Here is an 18,042-nt window from a genome sequence, read left to right on the forward strand (position 1 = left end):
TCGCTGACAGAATGGCCGCCGAAGTGTCCTGGGGCGCCGGAAACGACGGGCGCGAGGGCTCTTGAGGAGCCTTGTCGACGACCCCGTCGCTCTCGTCGTCGCCCTCGTCGGGATCCCTCCCGATGGGCTGGGCCTCTTCCACGACTTCGATGAGCTCTTCTTCAGAGGTCGTGTCCGTATCCACGATGGCCACCAACCCCTCCCCCACCTTTTCCAACGAGGACTTAGTGGGGGTCTTCTCAATGGGCCTGAAAGACGACTCCCTCCGCGGTGGCAGGGAGACTCTGGGTCCTGAGGGCGCCTCCACTGGTGTAGCCTCCACAGGCTGAGCCAGGGCCGCGGCGACATCCTCAATCGAGGTTTTAGCAGGGTGAATTGAGTCCATCGTCATCTTCTGGACGCCTGGGGCCTTCACCTTGGGGGGAGGGTCCGAGCCTCGCTCCCTCTCTGCCAGAATCTTCGAGATCGACCGGGTCCTCTCCAGAAGCTTCGCCGGGTTCTCGGATTTCCTCTTACCCGAGCCAGAGCGTTGGCTCGTGGTTGATGGCGCCGGGGAGGATGCGCCCTGCCTGGCAGCCAAGGAGCCTGACCGTTCGGCGCTCCCGGTGCCCGCGGACTCGCGGTGCTTAGCCTTTTGTTGGGCCCCCGTCGCCGGGGCACCCTCACAGGACTTAGAAGACCGCTCGGACTTCTTTTTCTTCTTCTTGCCTGACGGGCTCTTCCCTTCCAGCCAGTTAGCGAGACGGAGGTGGCGATATTTCATGGTCCGCTCTGACATGTTCGCACAAAACGCGCAGTCCTTCTCCTTGTGCGTCTTGTCCTCATGGAGACAGTAGAGGCATAACAAATGCTCGTCCTCCTTGAAAACATTCTGAAGCTGGCATCCAGGGCAGGTCCTGAACAGCTTGGGCCGTGTCCGGGGTAGGCCTTGGAACTTCTGGAATCCTCCAAAAGCGTAACTCGACGAAATCTTCACCCTTGAGGGGCGTAGAGAACTCTGAAATGGATCCCCGTTGATCGGATGTAGAAACGGTGGAGCTTAAGGCTATATTTAACCAAAAAATGAGAAAAATCTCCTCAAAAAAGGGCGAAAACGCAGCAAAAGCTCGGGAGCTACAGCACGAGGACTCCCAACACTTGAACGTGCGGTAAAAATCTGAGGATGGCTGCCAAAGGCGGGGCTTAGGGAGAGGGCAGTCATTGACTGGGGGCAGTATGACCCAGAGACCAGTGATTGGTTACTACTAAGAAAGACAGATCAGAAACGAAACTGATACTGATTTTTTTCTATACCCAGGATTCCCGGCCTGACGACGGGGAATATTCATGAGCATGTGAATCCATGCCAGACCCCATGCTGGAGAAGTAACATAACGAGGGAGGCAAGGCTTAGAGGGAGTGAGAGATATAGGAGGGTCAAAGGAGGAAGACTCAAGGAGTAGATAAAGTAGAGTTGGAAAGAGGCGAGTAGTAGGAAGGGAAGATCAGAGAGTGAGGGGAGTGCATGGGTGAAATAGGAAGAAGACTGAATCAGGCAGTGGGCCTCATTACGAGGCTGGAGGTAGCCTTGACGGTAAAACCGGCAAGTCTGCCTTCAAACTCGCATCCGGGTCTGGCACCTGCGAATGGGCAATTACTAGGATATTCTGGCCCCGCCAGACCCGGTATTTGCCTTTTCGCAGGTGTCGGGCCCAGTACATCCCCATTGAGCTCTATAGGGCTCAATGGGAATGGGGACGTCAGATGCACCAGCACCGTTTTGGCGGGCTGACAGGCACCTGTGAGCACAGCTCGTAGTATGGCGAGGATTGGTGCTTAGAGAGTGTGAGAGAGAGAGAGACTAAAAAAACATAGGGCCTTGAGAAATCATTCAATAAAAACCCTTGAACCATCTCTGAGACTGAGTATTCCTTGAGTAATTGGTGACACAGATTTCTATAATCTGAGCAGTGCAGCCGCAGTTAAATCATTACACTCATTTCACACCATATACAACACATATTAATCATTTAAGTTTATTAGGACATAAAACATTCACAAAAACATCCCCATATGATAATGTCAAAATGACTGTATATAATATTTGCCTTCGCTAACATTTAAAAATAACTTCCTAAGAAAAGGTTGGACAGAGGCATGTGAGGCAAAGGGAAAGCTAAAATTTTCATTCAACGGACGTTTTTCATCCTACCACCAAATTCTTTGTAAATGAAAAATAATGTATATACATCTGTAATGGTGGTCCCATGTATCTTTGTATTTACCTTTTAAATGCCAAGGACGAGGTAGTGTCAACGACATTCGTAGTGCCAAGGACGAGATAGCTCGTCCTTTTTGGCATTCTGTTTTGTGCGATCCCTGCAAAATCCGACCCCCGGGAGGTTCCTCCTCACAGCCTGGGGGTTGGATTTCTTGCAGTTTCACTGTGGCAGCCATTTCGGGCTTCACCAGTGAAAATAAAAGGAGAGTCTCCACATTTCTCCCCCTTGATCTGCGGCACTATTGTGCTGTTCCGATCGAGGGAGGTGTCGTTGGAAAGGGGAGAATCTCCCCTTACCAACTACACCTTTTTTCGAAGTTTGATGCATGCCCGCAATGTCCTGGACCACCAGAGATCCGTTTGTGACATGGGGGGGGGGAGCGGGCTGCTTACTGTGTAAGCAGCCCTCTCCCCTTTGGCCCTCAAAGCATGGGGGCACACGTATTGAGACCCATGGGGGCAGATGGGTGCCAATACCTCCCCGAAGGGAAAAGCTGTAACACCGCACAGCCAGAACTCCAGCATGGTAGGAGGTGATGTCCCCCGGCCTTGGACATCCATTTACCATGTGGGTGTACTGTTCCCAAGCACAGCGGCAGATGTGGTTTCTTTTTTTTTTTATTGTTTGGCTGTAGAAACAACCTTTCAATTTAAGACAATTGACATCGTTCAAATTAAGACAGTGGGCCTCATTCCGAGTACGGCGCTAACCAATGGCGCTATTAACGCCTTGGTTGACGCCGTACCCGGACCGGCAGCGCCTTGGTGGTTGGCGGAATTACCGCCCCATTCCAAGGTTGGCGGGGCGGTAATTCCCCAATCCCCATTTACCCTTCCCCATTCCCATTCTTGCCCCATAGGGCATAATGGGAGTGGGGAAGGCGTCAATTACGCCACCGTAAATTACGGTGGCGTAATTAACATCAAGGTCCCTTAGCGCCATGGTATTTAACGCCTGCTAAAAGCAGGTGTTAAAAGCACCATGGCGCTAAGGGAACTCGGAGTATGGCGGTAAGGGATTACCGCCACCGCTCTCGTTAGCGGTGGCCGCTATCCCTTACCGCCATACTCGGAATGAGGCCCAATATATATATATAAAATAGTCCCAGTAATACCTTATATTCCAACAGAGTATAGAAAATAAGATTGTATGTAATACAGATAAAGATTACAATTAGTGTAATCCAATCTGATATATAGAAAAGCCTGTATTCTAATTCTACTTCAAATCCAGGTCATTTAAGAATCCAATACTAGCCAATTTGACGGATATATGTCTTGGACCAAAAATGAACAGCCATAGTTCTTCACTCTCAGTTTTTGTATAAAGTTTAAAACAATGTGCAAAATATGCCTCAAAGATTCTGTGAATTCATTATTTTTACAAAATCTACAAACAATCTCGCTGAGTGCCAATATTTTTCGTCTGCATAATATATCCTTAGTAGGCCATAGATTGAAGCAAAATATCATGGAGTCGCCTCTAAACGTATGGGACGGGTATTTAATGAGATATGATTCTGGGGTTCTAAACCTCTTATGCCCAAATTGTGCAGAATTCCAATCTTTAAGACGTTGGCATATTTCTAGAGTATGAATCCAATCTCTTTGATAATGTTTAACTTTAGCATGATTAGGGTTATTGAGTAAAATGTCAATTGAGATATCGGCATCAGTAAGAATGTTTTTAGCTACATTCCGCGAGTTTTTTTTGGATATTAGTGCACTGATTGTAACAAATATTGTCCCAAAATATGAGGAATTTTCTTGTATTGCAATGATATTAAGCACTTTCTTAACAACGCAATCTTTTTCCAAGCAACCATACTATATAACGATAGTAAACCTAGCTCAAAACAAATCAATGCAACAGATACACAGTTTGGCAGATTAAATACTGAACGCCAGCACTTGCCCTCTAGCCGATCCCAGAAGACCTGTGATTTAGGTGTAAAAGATTCCGAACCATAAGTGATAATAGGGTCACTTTAAAAAAACGTCAGCAGATGGCTGCACGTAAATTTGCCAAATTTATAAAGGATTGCCTTAGATTGGGAAATCAGGGCCTGTAGTTTTGAGTTTATATCGGCTAAATGCAGGGTTTCATTCTCAATATTACTAATCATAACACCCAGATATCTGTACGACGGAGTAATAGCAATACATTCTTGGCCTAAAGTCCAGGTAAACTGCTTCTGATTCATGGATTTATAGTTGTGGCATTCCATGATTTGTGTTTTCGCTAAATTGATAGTCATAGCATTTTCATATGCATAGGAAGCCAAGCCTCTGATCAGTCTTTGCAGACCCGCCTGCGTTTTGGAAAGAAGAATGAGATCGTCTGCATAGAGGATCCATGGAATATGATCAGGGCCTAACTTAGGAGCATCAGAATGAATGTTCCTAAATCTTTCACCCAAATCCAAAATAAACAGGTTAAATATAGTGGCCGCAAGGATACACCATTGTTTTATGCCTCAAAATGTCAAAAGGGGGGCTGTAAATTGACCATCAAAGGTAAGTCGGACGCGAATAGAAGTGTTTGAATGGAGGAGAGAGAGCAGTTTAACCACAGAGAAGGGTCAGCCCATTCATATTAATTTGCATAGCATTAATAAACGATCATTGGAATCAGAGGCTTCTTTGAAATCAACAAAAGCTATGTATAGAGATTGCTTCTGTTGATGACAAAGGGCCTTGATTAGATGTAATGGTAGTAATGTTAATGGCAGTACCTTTTCCGGCAACAAAACCAGTTTGAAACAGATCTCGCATGTTTGTGGAAGCAATCCAGTGGTGTAGGTCTCGCAATATCAAGGAAGCAAACATTTTCCCTGGTGCATCCAAGAGGGCAAAAGGCCTATAATTAGTTGGATAGTTCCTGTCGCGTTCTTAAATTTGGGCACAATTAGAGAGCTGCACCAGGAGATAGGGATCCTTTGAACAGATACCACATGCGAGAAAAAAACGGCCCACAGTTCAGGGAACTGTTTTAACATAAAGTTGGAGAGTCCGTCGGGACCAGGCACTCTAGACCTGCTGGCTTTCTGAATGTAATAAAGAATATCTTCAATGGAAAAGGATATCGAAAAAGATCCTTCAAGATTAAGCGAAGGAAGCGATAGGTTGGATGCGGGTGCTGCATATAAGCAGGAAAAGTGGGCAAGCCAGTCAGGCGATGAGACATCAGTAATTTGCATTGAGCATTGTGAATTGCTATAAGTTTCAGTAATTAAGGCCCAAGTACCCGCAGAGTTTTTCGAGGACACTTGGGCTTTGCATAGACTCACCATCTTTTTGAAACAAGAGGGCCCGATGGGATCTTCTCCAATTTCTATATTTCAGTCTTAATAGATTTTAAAGTGGACCAACGTAACTCCCCCGGCAGAGTTATGGCTAATTTCTTCTCTCTCTGGAATAGGGCTTTTCTTTTCTGCATGTTTAAGTCAAAACTATGAGAAGTGGTTTGAGAACTTGGTGGCTTAGAGGTTGTAACAAATTTATACAACAGCTTAGTGTAATAAAGGCTGCAGTCTGTAGAAAGCTGAGGGCTTGTAAATGCGGCTTTAAGCCTATTGGTAAACTGTTGTAACTTGGGCTTAGACCAATATAATCTATTCCGACCACAATTGACCTGTACCACACCTGACATAGTAGCAGTAGGTTGATAAAAACCATTATTACATTGACATTTAAGATTTAACAAATTATGATCACTTTCAGAGGTTGGCGAAACATGGAAACCCTTTAAAGATGGAAATAGCTTTCGACTAACATAAATGAAATCAATAATAGCCGAGGACTTCCCCCTCTTCCAAGTGGAATGGGGCGGACAGTCCTCAGGAAATGTACCATTGACCATAACCAGATCTTTAGAGTCGATAAAGCATTCCAGTGCAACAGCCTAACCGAAGAAGTAGTTTTACAGCGGTCAAAACAGTGTAAGTTCAAATCTCCAGCTAGAATTACATGGCTTTGTGTGGCAGATTGGTACAGTCTCTCCCATAAGGAATCCAGTGCTTTCAAGAATAGGTCTGTTGTTTGAGCCGCTGGATTCCAATATACATTATGGAGTAGTTAATCTGAGAAATAGTTAATTGAACAAGTTGCAAGTATGGATTCGGAGCTTTGTGCAGTGATGAAGAAACATAGGAGCATGTTTTCAGAAGCACCATCAAACCTGACATCAGGCGACCTTTAATGGAAGAGATTTCTGGATTTAAAAGTATATGGTGTCCACCCCAGGAGGGACACTGGGTTAGCCAAGTTTCTTGTAAAAGAATAATATCACAATCTGCCAATTTAGTGATTAAGGGAGAGAAAAGATGTCTAGACCGCCTCGAGTTCCAGCTTATTAAAGAAATAGGTGGAAAAGTAGAAGGACTGGGATTAGTTGATTGAGCACTGACAGTTACATTGTATTCGAATCTGAACTGGACCTTTAGGAATGACAACAGCCTTGGTAAGGTTATCGGTGAACTGTTGTTTCCTGCTGGAAAGAGCAGGGTCTGTGATTGGTCCCAGACTATCAATCAAGAGCTCAAATTCGAATAGCTCACAGCCCATAGAGTGGTCAGTACAACTCTTGATTGTAACCAGATTGTAGCAGTAGAGAGATCATGAGCAAGAGGAAATTCTACCTGCTCGATATCTGTAGTGTTAATGTCCTCAAGAGCAAAGATATCTCCATAAATTGACAGGACACTAGATCGGTTCAAATCATATCTTGGAAAGGGCAGAGTTCTGCATTTAATAATCAAAGAGTGAAGAGTATGTTTGGGTCCAAGTTTTTTAAGTGCAGACTGTAGAGGTAATTGTTGGATACCAAAATTGGGAGGGGGGTCAGAAGATGTAGGCAGGTACACAGGTCGATTTACAGACTGGGACGCAGGATTGTGTTTTTGTGTTTGGTCAATATTCATCACAGGTTATTTTACTGCTGCAATATCCTGCTGTCCAACAAGAAATCCTAAATTTAAATTGTGTTTAGACATGTATTGTTCTATAGTCGTAGATATGAGGTGATTAAGGGAGGTAATCGCACTTCCAACATCAGGGCAATCCATAGGCTTGGGCTGAATAATAGGTTGGGAATTAGCCACAGGATCGGCCACCTTGTTTATATCGAGGAGAGAGATTTAGAGATCGAGCAGAAGCAAAGATAGATGGTATAGTTGCTACGCTCAGATTAGGAACAGAAATATTTTCAGTAGTAGCACTGTTAATGTTGATGGTCGACAAAAGGGGTTTGGTGGATTGAGAAGTCAGACATGAATCAATCTCCTTTCAAAGAGCAGCACGCCTCAAACACAATTCTGATTCTTCCAAAACATTTGCTTTCGGCTTAGGTGGATTGGACAGCGGTTGAGGGTCGGTAGAGATCAAGTGCTGCTTCTCAACTAAAGCTATAATCTCATTTAAAGGAGCAATACCGGCAGCAGTATATCTTTTAACTTCTTTTCAGCAGCCATTTTAGCATATTTGTTTTGAACAGTTTTGGCTGCTAGTGTCATTTTTTTCGTCGGCAGCCTTACTGCTTTTATAAAGGATTTAGCAATGGAAGAGGAAATGCACAGGTTCGCTCGGTTTTGGGTTTTTTTTCTCCATTTTCATACAAGAAGATTTAGTAGTAGTATCTTTTTTAGATGGAAAATTCGGGCCTGCGACATCCTAGGCCCAAATCTGTAGGTTGGCTCCCAAACCCTTTGGGGATAGCAGTGGATTAGCCTTTTTCCTTTGTGCCCAGGTAGGTACACCCACACGTGAGGTACCGTTTTCATCGGGACACCTGTGGGAACGAAGGAAGGTAGTACATGTGTTGTTGGCGGTGTGTTGCGGTGGGCGAGCAGAGTGAAATGTGCGAAAATTGAGTTTTGTTCGCCTAACTTCGGACTTTGCCTGGGATTGTGGGTAATCAATTCTGGCCCGATTCACGTAAGTCAGACCTCTGGATTCCCACGGGTGTCCTCTTTTCAGAAATGCATGGGGTTACGTTTTCCTTGGTGGCTTCGACATCCTAGGCCCAAATCTGTAGGTTGTCCACATGATCAAAATTCCAGAAAATCTGCTCTGCCGAAACACTTGGGGTTACCAGTGGTTTAGCCTTTTCCCTTTGCGCCCAGGTAGGTACACCCACACATGTGAGGTACCGTTTTTTTTGGGACACCTGTGGGAACGCAGGAAGGTATGAAATTTGGTGTGTTTGCATGGTTTTCATAACATTTTGACACACTTGATGTGACCTACATTTAGTTGCTGCTTTAAGCCTCATTACACGGTAGGCGGTAAGGGTTTACCGGTACCGGTATTTTACCGGTACCGGTAAATCCTTACCGCCTTACTACGAGGTCCCTTTGTGGGTTGGGGATTTTAACGCCTGCTTTTTGCAGGCGTTAAAAACCAACCCGCAAAGGGACCCAGGGAGGTAATTACGGTACCGCAATTTGCGGTACCGTAATTAGAGCCTTCCCCATTCCCATTATGCCCTATGAGGCAAAAATGGGAATGGGGAAGGGCAATGGTGGAAGGGGGAATTACCACCCCTCCAACCTTGGAATGGGGCGGTAATTCCCCTTTCCACCAAGGCGGTGCCGGTATTTTACCGGCATGAACCATGGCGCTAATTGCGCCATGGTTCTCCGCCTACCGTGTAATGAGGCCCTATACACTTTGTAACCTGCAAAAGCAACCTACCCTTCAAAAGGACTGCCTGTGCTCTTTCAAAAAATGTATGCTTGCCCTTCCTCACTATATTTGTTTTCCCTTTTACACATGCTAAGTACGTCTGTTTAGGCCATATAGATAAAAATTGTGTGTACCATGGCTCAGTTTTTGGCTTGTGGTATTGCTTGTTTTGTGAAATATTACAAAAAATGTGTGATTTCCTAACTGGAAGTGTCGGGGGAATGTAGCCGAGCATTGTTTTTCTCAAAATTCACAGAAGCCATTTGCCTTACCAGCCCAACCATGTCCACCCCATACCTTTTTTTTCTGTCATTTTCCCGATTGTTCCCCAAATTATGGAATTTTTCCCTACATAGTTGTTGCCTGACCTGCGCAAATCACCCCTTCTTAAACTTGAAATTTTGTCTACTTTTCAGAAATGTATGCCTTTCTGTCTTCCCATTCAGCTTTCCTGCCCTTCTCTTACATTCAGTTCACGCATGTCCTACCGCTTTCATGGGGGGGAAAAAAGGGGCCACATTTGGCTGAGATATCTCATCTAACAAAAAAGTTACAAAGGATTGAACGGCGACATACCGAAATCACCAAAAAAGACCTTGGCACTGGGGGTGGGGGGGCCATGGCAGTTAAGGGATTACATGCTAAAGCACCAGAGTGATGCACAAGAATCTTGGAGCTTCAGGTACATAACAATTCTATGCATACCAACTCAGCAGTACATGTTAATTTTTCCTTTTATTATATAATACATTACATATAATGTCCTCGGTCCTGGTCCCAGCATAACTGATTGATCACTGTGTAGATATATAATACATCCTTTGTGTGTTCGCTTGTTGTGGCCAGGTGTTAGACTTCGTATTCCATGTCAATCCGAGTACCACTATACCAGGGCTGTCACTCCACTCTGCACTGGTGGGTTACTGACACACCCGCACCACAGCTTTGGAATTCACTTTCCAAGAACATTAGAGCCACCCTAGACTTTGCACAATACTGCATCAGGTCCTGCAGCTTCTCTCCATGAGGACAGATACTGCTATTGCCTGGACGATCCATTCTTCTCCCCTCTCTGCCGAGCCTGCTGTGCCACTGTATCGCTTAACACCACCTTTATTCTGGTGAAAGATGTACAGGCTGCAAGAATAATAAGAAGCTGTAAACAAAACTCAGATGTCCCTTTTTTCTCATGAATTCCCAGTCTGTTCTACGCCACAGGAAAAGGAAGGCCCCTCTGTCCTCATCCCTAGTGCCACAAGATCAGGGCTTGTTATTGGCACTCTCAGACTGCAGGGTTTCTCACACCTCTCCCTCTAGTGTTAAGGGGTTCCCATACCATTGCTCTTCTTGGTTGTACTATTAGGCTTAAATATTTCCCAATCACTTCTTCTCCCTTTGGTTGCCTCCTAAAATGTAAGAGGTTCCCACAGCTTTCTTCTCTCAGAATTAATTGCTATGGGCTTAAAGGGGCTCCTACATCTTATGCTTCCAAAGAAATTTATATTTATTTATTTTAATTCTTGATAACGCGCCAGATCGCCCGGAGGCCTCAAGGCGCACATGTATAACAGAGAATAGGAGATAGTAGCACAGCGTCAGATACAATGGCCAGGTTACAGCCAGTGGTCCTGGTCGCTATTTGATGTTGCACCATCTTCTCTATAAGTGGTAGATATCAAGGTGTCTTTCCTTCCAAAGCACCAATATTAGGGAGGGGGGGGGTTCTTCCTCACTCCTCCCTGTGAGGTTCAAGAGGGCCTTATGACCTCCCTGAAACTGCATGGGCTTTTCCACCCGTCTGCTCCTTCAATACTCCAGTTTCTCTTCGATGTCATTTCCCTTCCAATGGAGGACCCGTTACTACCCTTTCCCTTGGATTAAACATGTCCTGTTATTCCTTCTTGTACTGGATGGCTATTCTTCACCAACTTCTTCCAGATCCTCACCAAACTCCACATTCTTCAGCAACATATTTTAGATCTTCCAACAATCTCATCTTGATCTTCACCAACTTTCTCCTGAACTTCATCAAATAATTCCTCCCAACTTTGCCCATCATCCTGATTTTCACCACAAACCACCTCCTGTTCTTCATCCACCACCCTCCTGAACGTCACCACCAATTTGCTTCTGTACTCCACAACCTACCTCCTCCCGACCTTCACCAACCTTCTGAATGTCATCACAAACCGCTTCTTGGTTTTCCACAAGCTCCTGCTCTTTACCAACTTCCTCCTGAACTGCATCACTAATCTCTTGATTTTCATTGAACATCCTCCTGTACCACCAATTCCTTTTCCTCTTCTTGGCAACACCCTCCTCCTGATTGCATACTACAATAACCAGCTAACATCTTCATACTTCCTCCTTTCCTTTCTCAACTCTCACTACCTCGTTCATGAAATCACCAACTCTCTCTCCGTCAGCCACAACCTCTAACTTAAAACACCTCTTCAGCCTGAATGAGGTATGGATCTTCTACAGTGCTGTAACCCCCCCACCCCCTTTCGGTGGGCTGGATGTTGTGTATGGGTTGGTAACTGGGGAGGTGAATGGCTGCCTATACTTTGTTCAGTTATGCTGGAAATGCCCATTTGATGTGAGACATAAGCCTTAAGTGTTTGATCTACCATTTTGCAAGTCACTCTGCTTTGCAGCATTCTCTCTGCCGATCCAGGTTCCATGTGGAACAGAGGTTGTCAGGCTTATTTATTGGAAGTAGAGAAAGAACATTGCTAAGCTCCCTGGGGCTTGCCTGTGTGAGCACTCTTGGTTTCCATGGTATACAACTGCTCCATGGGCTCACCAGACGACCGCTGAGAAATGGAACTTTTTCCCCAAGTGAGGCACAGACTCAGGGTGCGACTTCCAGTCATTTCCAGTATCTCTCTTAATGCTGGCTCAGGTTTGAAAACTAAGCTGTGTGTGTGTGTGCTTTGATGCCTGTTTGAGTGCCGATAGAAGTATTGGAAAAACAGGAGCTGTAGACTACATTATTTCCATCAACCACAGTTATACTTCTCCCTCATAACCACAAGAGAAGTATTGGAGATATCACATTCATTCCCATGTACATAGAATATTACAAGTCTGTAAACCTGCACAAACAAGTCCTTACCTTAAACAGTAGCGCATCTTTCTTTTTCACGTGAACCTGGATATTTAGAAGCATTAATTGTATTTGGAGTTCATTCCGGCTATTTTAGAAAACTGTCCACTGCTGTCAGAACATATAAAGTGAGCCTATTTTGGGCCTCACTATAGGTTGGGCGGAGCTGTAAAAATGTGGCTGTAACACCATTAACGCTGCATTACCACTCTGCAAACTATGAGTTGGGCGGAAAGTCGGAGGACTGGCCTCCAGCTCTGAGCTGGGGGTAAGTCTGCTGACTTTACCGCTGCAGTAATAGCGCTCAAAATGCCCCATCGAGTCATATGGACTAAAGAAAAACAATGGGGATTTACCGGGCAACCACAGCTTGGACCAAGTTGTGGTAATGCTAATGGCTCTGGGCGGTATTCCGGCGGATTTACGGTCAGGATACCGACCGCTCAACTTGTAATGACCCCACCCCTTTGCCTGTTGGGACCTGTTTTTGTTTCCACTCATTTTAGGGGTATTTTGGGTCTTTTTGGGAGACCCATGCAGCATACATTGCGTTCTATACAAAGAATACAATAAAATGTGTGTGATTGTATTGGCCTGGATATTGTTACATCACTACTGCTCACCACTATGCAGCATTCTTGGGCTATTTTACTTCATTGTAATCACTTGTTGCCACTGCCTCTACGAGAGGGCTGGAACTCATGCAAGACTCATTTTATCTACACTGTGTGTAATTGTACAATCATTCAATGCTGCTAATAAAAAAACTAATCAGCAAATTTGTATTGTGTACTGTCTTGTGTACTTGTATGGGACTAACAATACCTTGATTCCAGCCCTTTGCCCTCTCTTGACCGAGGTCAGACTATGCTCCTGCATTATCAGAGTATTCCACCAACCTTGGCATAGAGCCCGTGCACACACCAATGATCGCTTGCCTACCTCCCTCACTAGAGGGCTGTAAAAATAACAAAACATCCCTAACACACATCACCATTTGGTCATATTAACGTTAATGGCCAAGTAGTTCCTCTTTAAATAACATCTAAAGCCCTCCAACAGACCGCATGGCAGACCGCTCAGCAATCTTTTAGTGTGGCAGACCGCTGAGCAATCTTTTAGTGTGGCAGACCGCTGAGCAATCTTTTAGTGTGGCAGGCCACTCAGCAATCTTTTAGTGTGGCAGGCCGCTCAGCAATCTTTTAGTGTGGCAGGCCGCTCAGCAATCTTTTAGTGTGGCAGGCCGCTCAGCAATCTTTTAGTGTGGCAGGCTGCTCAGCAATCTTTTGGTGTGGCAGACGGCTCAGCAATCTTTTGGTGTGGCAGACGGCTCAGCAATCTTTTGGTGTGGCAGACCGCTCAGCAATCTTTAAGTGTGGCAGACCACTCAGCAAACTTTTAGTGTGGCAGACCGCTCTGTAATCTTTTAGTGAGGCAGACCGCTCTGCAATCTTTTAGCTTGGCAGACCGCTCTGCAATCTTTTAGTGTGGCAGACCGCTCTGCAATCTTTTAGTGTGGCAGACAGCACAGCAATCATTTGGTGTGGCAGAAAGCTCAGCAATCTTTTGGTGTGGCAGACGGCTCAGCAATCTTTTAGTGTGGCAGATCGATCTGCAATCTTTTGGTGTGGTGCGAGAAAACAACATCATCTGCAAATAGTAAAACAAGTGTGTTCTGGTCACAATCAGCAGCTTTCAGGTTCTTAATGCCTCTGACATTCAAGCTCTGTTCAGATTCTCAAACACTCTCAGGTTTTAGGCACTTTCAAGTACTAAGCAGGTTCTTCAGGCACCAGTATCCCTGTGTTGCAATCAAATACTAGGAATCAGAGGCTAAGTTCAACCACTTAGCTCTTCAGCTCAATGACTCCCTCTTCCAGCTCTCGACTGCCTCTTTTGGGAAATCTCTTCTCTTTTGATCCCCTTACTAGGGCTCATTTTGGAAGTCCACAAAGCATAAATGAAGGCACAAAGGAAAGACATTGAGCTGTTACACCTGTCTTAATCCCTCCATTCACGCTCTTGGGCATTTTCATTGTCTTTGAAGGTGGATGGCTGGGGTGGAGCTGGGATTTCTGCCTCCCTTCTACCCTCCATTTCATAAACCAATGATGTCCTATGTAATCCAACTGCTTTTTAGCAGGTGGATTACATAGGACATCTTTGTAATTAGTGCCTGCCTTGCAAACATCTTAGTTGGTGTTTATTCATTTTGCACTGCAGCGTGCAAAAGAGAGGCATGCAGACTTTTCCACCATCACTTTACACTTCTCATTTACACTCTGCAGTGCAATGATGAAAAATGCCCAGAGGGGACACAAGTGCGAACGTGGGCAGTCTCTTACGGGCAATCGATGCTCAGATTTAAAATGAGCTCTACTGTATTTGGCTTGTTAGAGAGTTTACTTCTTTTGTCTCTGCCTGCGTATTGTTCTAAATGCTTTGAGCCCCACTTCCCACCATGCTCTGTGTTCTGGCCCTTGTCCTATTTAGGTGCAGGGTCAAGTCATATAAACATAGCTGGCCTCACTGACAGTCTGGCAGTTCTCTTGCTCTCCTTCACGCCAACTTCTGATCTCAGTCCTTTTTACAGGCTTTGGCAGCACATCTCCTGTTGAGGATCCTACTTGGGCCTGTTGCCCAAGAAGCAAAGTCGCTGTGCTCCAGTCTGATCTGCCACAACTGTTTGCCTCAATCAGTGCTAGAACTGAGGGCTGCATGTGTCTTTTTCCCGAGCCTCATGCACCAGTGATGAGGGTCTAGGTCGTCATGGCACTGCGCTGGGATGTCAGCTGCTCTTCCAGGTGCACACGAGGGCTTTTCCCACATTCCCTGCTATTAGGTTCTATATGATTGTCTTTTCTTGTTACTATGTGCTACTGCTTGTGCTTGCGGGTTCTACATGTATATGTGTCCTACCCGCATTTATCACACAGTTCAGGGTCTAGACAGCAGGTAGACAGGTCATTGGGCATACAAGTAATCAGAAGGTTCTTAAGCAGTGGACATGTTCTTGCTTTTAGCCAAGTTGGTGTAGACATTTGCTGTGCTAGGCTAGGTCCTCATGCATCAATATTCATTATTTGAGAGCCGGACCTTGTGTTTTCTTGTCTGCAACTCTTTCCTGTATTTCTTATTTATTGGTTTCTGAAACATTTAGGTTTCATTTGTTTTGGATGTATTTATACTATTACATTAAGAAAGTTAAAAGGCAATAATATTCTAGTGGTTCTTGATAGGTTTCCCAAAACAATGCTTTTTTAATTGCATCTGGTGGTGTATTCATGATGGTGTGGTCTTCCTCAATGCTCTGTTGAACTTTCATTGGTTTTCTTTTTACATATGAATGTGGAATGCCCTGGTTTATTTCCTTAATCTTTCTCTGGGATTCAGCTGTCATTACTCTGTTCATAAATGCTTCACGTATTGCCACATATGCTCTTTGTGTGACATTTGTCTTTGTTTCTCCTCCATATTGCCAAGTGGATGGGGTTCAATTTTATTTCTGATTTACCTTTTTATTGAATTCCCCTATTAATAACAACTTTTGCTGTTTATTTCTGTCATTCAAATGTATACTTTTAAGTGCCTGATTCAACTTGTGTTGTAGAATCCCAATTACGGTGATTGTGTTTACTTTTTCCATTTGTGTCCAGCACTTGTCCATTCCCCCCATAATGTTATGTCATGGTATATTATTAGTTCACTGTAGAGACAGTGGGATGGCCTATCGGTTGCTCAGTGCTTAGCAATGATAAGAATACACCCATAACACTTAAACTATGGGACTAGTATGGTGTTCAAATATCTCCTAAGTACAAGGTGGTCCGCCAGCCTTTTTATAAGAATATACCCTCTTGTGCCTTCTCAAATAAGAGAAGTGAATGAAGCAGTCATTGCACTCTATGTACTGGTATGGCTTCTCACTAGTATGGATCATGAGATGCTTTCCCAGATCTGAAGAGCCGACTTGTAGGACTTTTCACAAGTATGGATCCTGAGATGCTTTCCCAGAGACGAGGAGAGATTGAAGCTTTTCTTGCACTCTGTACACTCATAGGACTTCTCACTAGTATGGCTCATGATATGCTTTCCCAGATCTGAAAAGATCTCTCTTGTAGGACTTCTCCCCAGTATGGCTCCTCTGATGGCTTGTCGAGAGTGGCTGAAGCTTTTGTTGCATTCTAATCACTTGTGAGGTCTCCCCACAGTATGGATCATGAGATGCTTTCCCAGATCTGAAGAGCCGACTTGTAGGACTTCCCCCCCGTAAGGCTCCTCTGTTGGCTTGTCGAGAGTGGCTGAAGCTTTTGTTGCATTCTAATCACTCGTGAGGTCTCCCCACAGTATGGATCATGAGATGCTTTCGCAGAGCAGAACAGTCACTAAAGCTTTTCTTGCACTCTGTGCACTTGTAGGGCTTCTCACCTGTATGGATCCTCTGATGGATTATCAGAGGTGAAGAACGACGGAAGCTTTTCCCGCACTCTGTGCACTTGTAGGGCTTCTCTCCAGTATGGATCATCTGATGAATTTTCAAAGCTGATGAATGACTGAAGCTTTTCTCGCACTCTGTGCACTTGTAGGACTTTTCACCAGTATGGATCCTGAGATGCTTTCTCAGAGACGAGGAGAGATTAAAGCATTTCTTGCACTCTTGACACTTATAGGGTTTCTCCCCAGTATGGATCCTGTGATGCTTTTCCAGAGTTGAGGAGTGACCAAAGCTTTTCTTACACTCTGTGCACTTGTATGGCTTTTCCCCAGTATGGGTCCTCTGATGGATTATCAAGGATGAGGAGCGACTGAAGCTTTTCTGGCACTCTGTGCACTTGTATGGATTCTCCCCCGTATGGATTCTCTGATGGATTTTCAGTGCTGAAGGCTGACTGTAGCTTTTCTTACACTCTGTGCACTTGTAGGGCTTTTCTCCAGTATGGATTCTGAGATGCATTCTCAGAGACGAGTCGAGAATGAAGCTTTTCTTGCACTCTGTGCATTCAAAAGCTTTCTCTCCAGTATGGATCCTAAAATGCTTTTGCAAGCCTGAGGGGTCACTGAAGCATTTCTTGCACTCTGTGCACTTGTAGGGTTTTTCCCCAGTATGGGTCATGAGATGCTTTCTCAGAGATGAGGAGTGGTTGAAATGTCTTGTGCACTCTGTGCACTTGTAGGGTTTTTCCCCGGTATGGGTCCTGAGATGCTTTCTCAGAGATGAGGAGTCACTGAAACATTTCTTACACTCCATACACTTGTAGGGCTTCTCACCAGTATGGATCCTGAGATGCTTTATCAGAGATGAGTAGTCACTGAAGCTTTTCCAACACTCTGTGCACTTGTATGGCTTTTCCCCAGAATGGACCCTCTGATGTATGTACATAGAGGAAATCCGAGAGAAGGTTTTCTCACATTCTGTGCACTTATATGGTCTTTCATCTGTGTGTGATCTCATGTGTAGGAGTAGTCTGGACCTGCATGTAATGAACATCCCACAAACGCTGCATGTAGGCAATACGTTCTGCTCGGTGTGGCTCCTCACAGATGTGCCGGGCATTTGACTCTCCTGAGAGGATGTCAGTTTTCTTACTGGTTCAGTGAAGTGAAATGAAGTTGCCAATTTCTCTTTTTCATCTGTATATATTCAGTTTCCTCGAATTCAATTCCAGATCCTTGGTTTTGATAACGGCTCCACTCTCTGCTGAAAGAAGCAAATCATTAGATATTATGTTAAGCGATTGTACAACCTGTAGGTTAATATGTTATTTATGAATGAGTTACTGGTTGCATTTAATGCTCAATATGTACAATTCTACACCCTTTTTCCTATATTCATTATCTCTTAATTTCCCTCCCCTTACATATTGTTTATTCCCATCTTATGTAATACAGTTTTAAACAGTACATTGGTGATATGTTTCACTGATTTGTACTGCTTTGTTTTTATCAAATTCTCTCCATTTAACACATCATGAAAAATGGAAAAAATAAA

General features: G+C 44.6%; 1 protein-coding gene across 1 annotated transcript in view; it reads right to left on the reverse strand.

Moving 5' to 3' along the window:
- Window positions 1-3,548: 3,548 nt before the first annotated feature.
- LOC138528727 (zinc finger protein 271-like) overlaps window positions 3,549-18,042 on the reverse strand; it is a 93,148-nt gene continuing 78,654 nt past the window's right edge. The window contains exon 2 of the mRNA XM_069640595.1: window positions 3,549-17,751. Coding sequence (XP_069496696.1) covers window positions 16,378-17,607 — 1,230 coding nt within the window. The 5' untranslated portion in view covers window positions 17,608-17,751 and the 3' untranslated portion in view covers window positions 3,549-16,377. The remainder of the gene's footprint in view (window positions 17,752-18,042) is intronic.

This window comes from Ambystoma mexicanum, chromosome 7q (assembly GCF_040938575.1).
Source record: "Ambystoma mexicanum isolate Mex_15411 chromosome 7q, UKY_AmexF1_1, whole genome shotgun sequence".
Taxonomy (NCBI): domain Eukaryota; kingdom Metazoa; phylum Chordata; class Amphibia; order Caudata; family Ambystomatidae; genus Ambystoma; species Ambystoma mexicanum.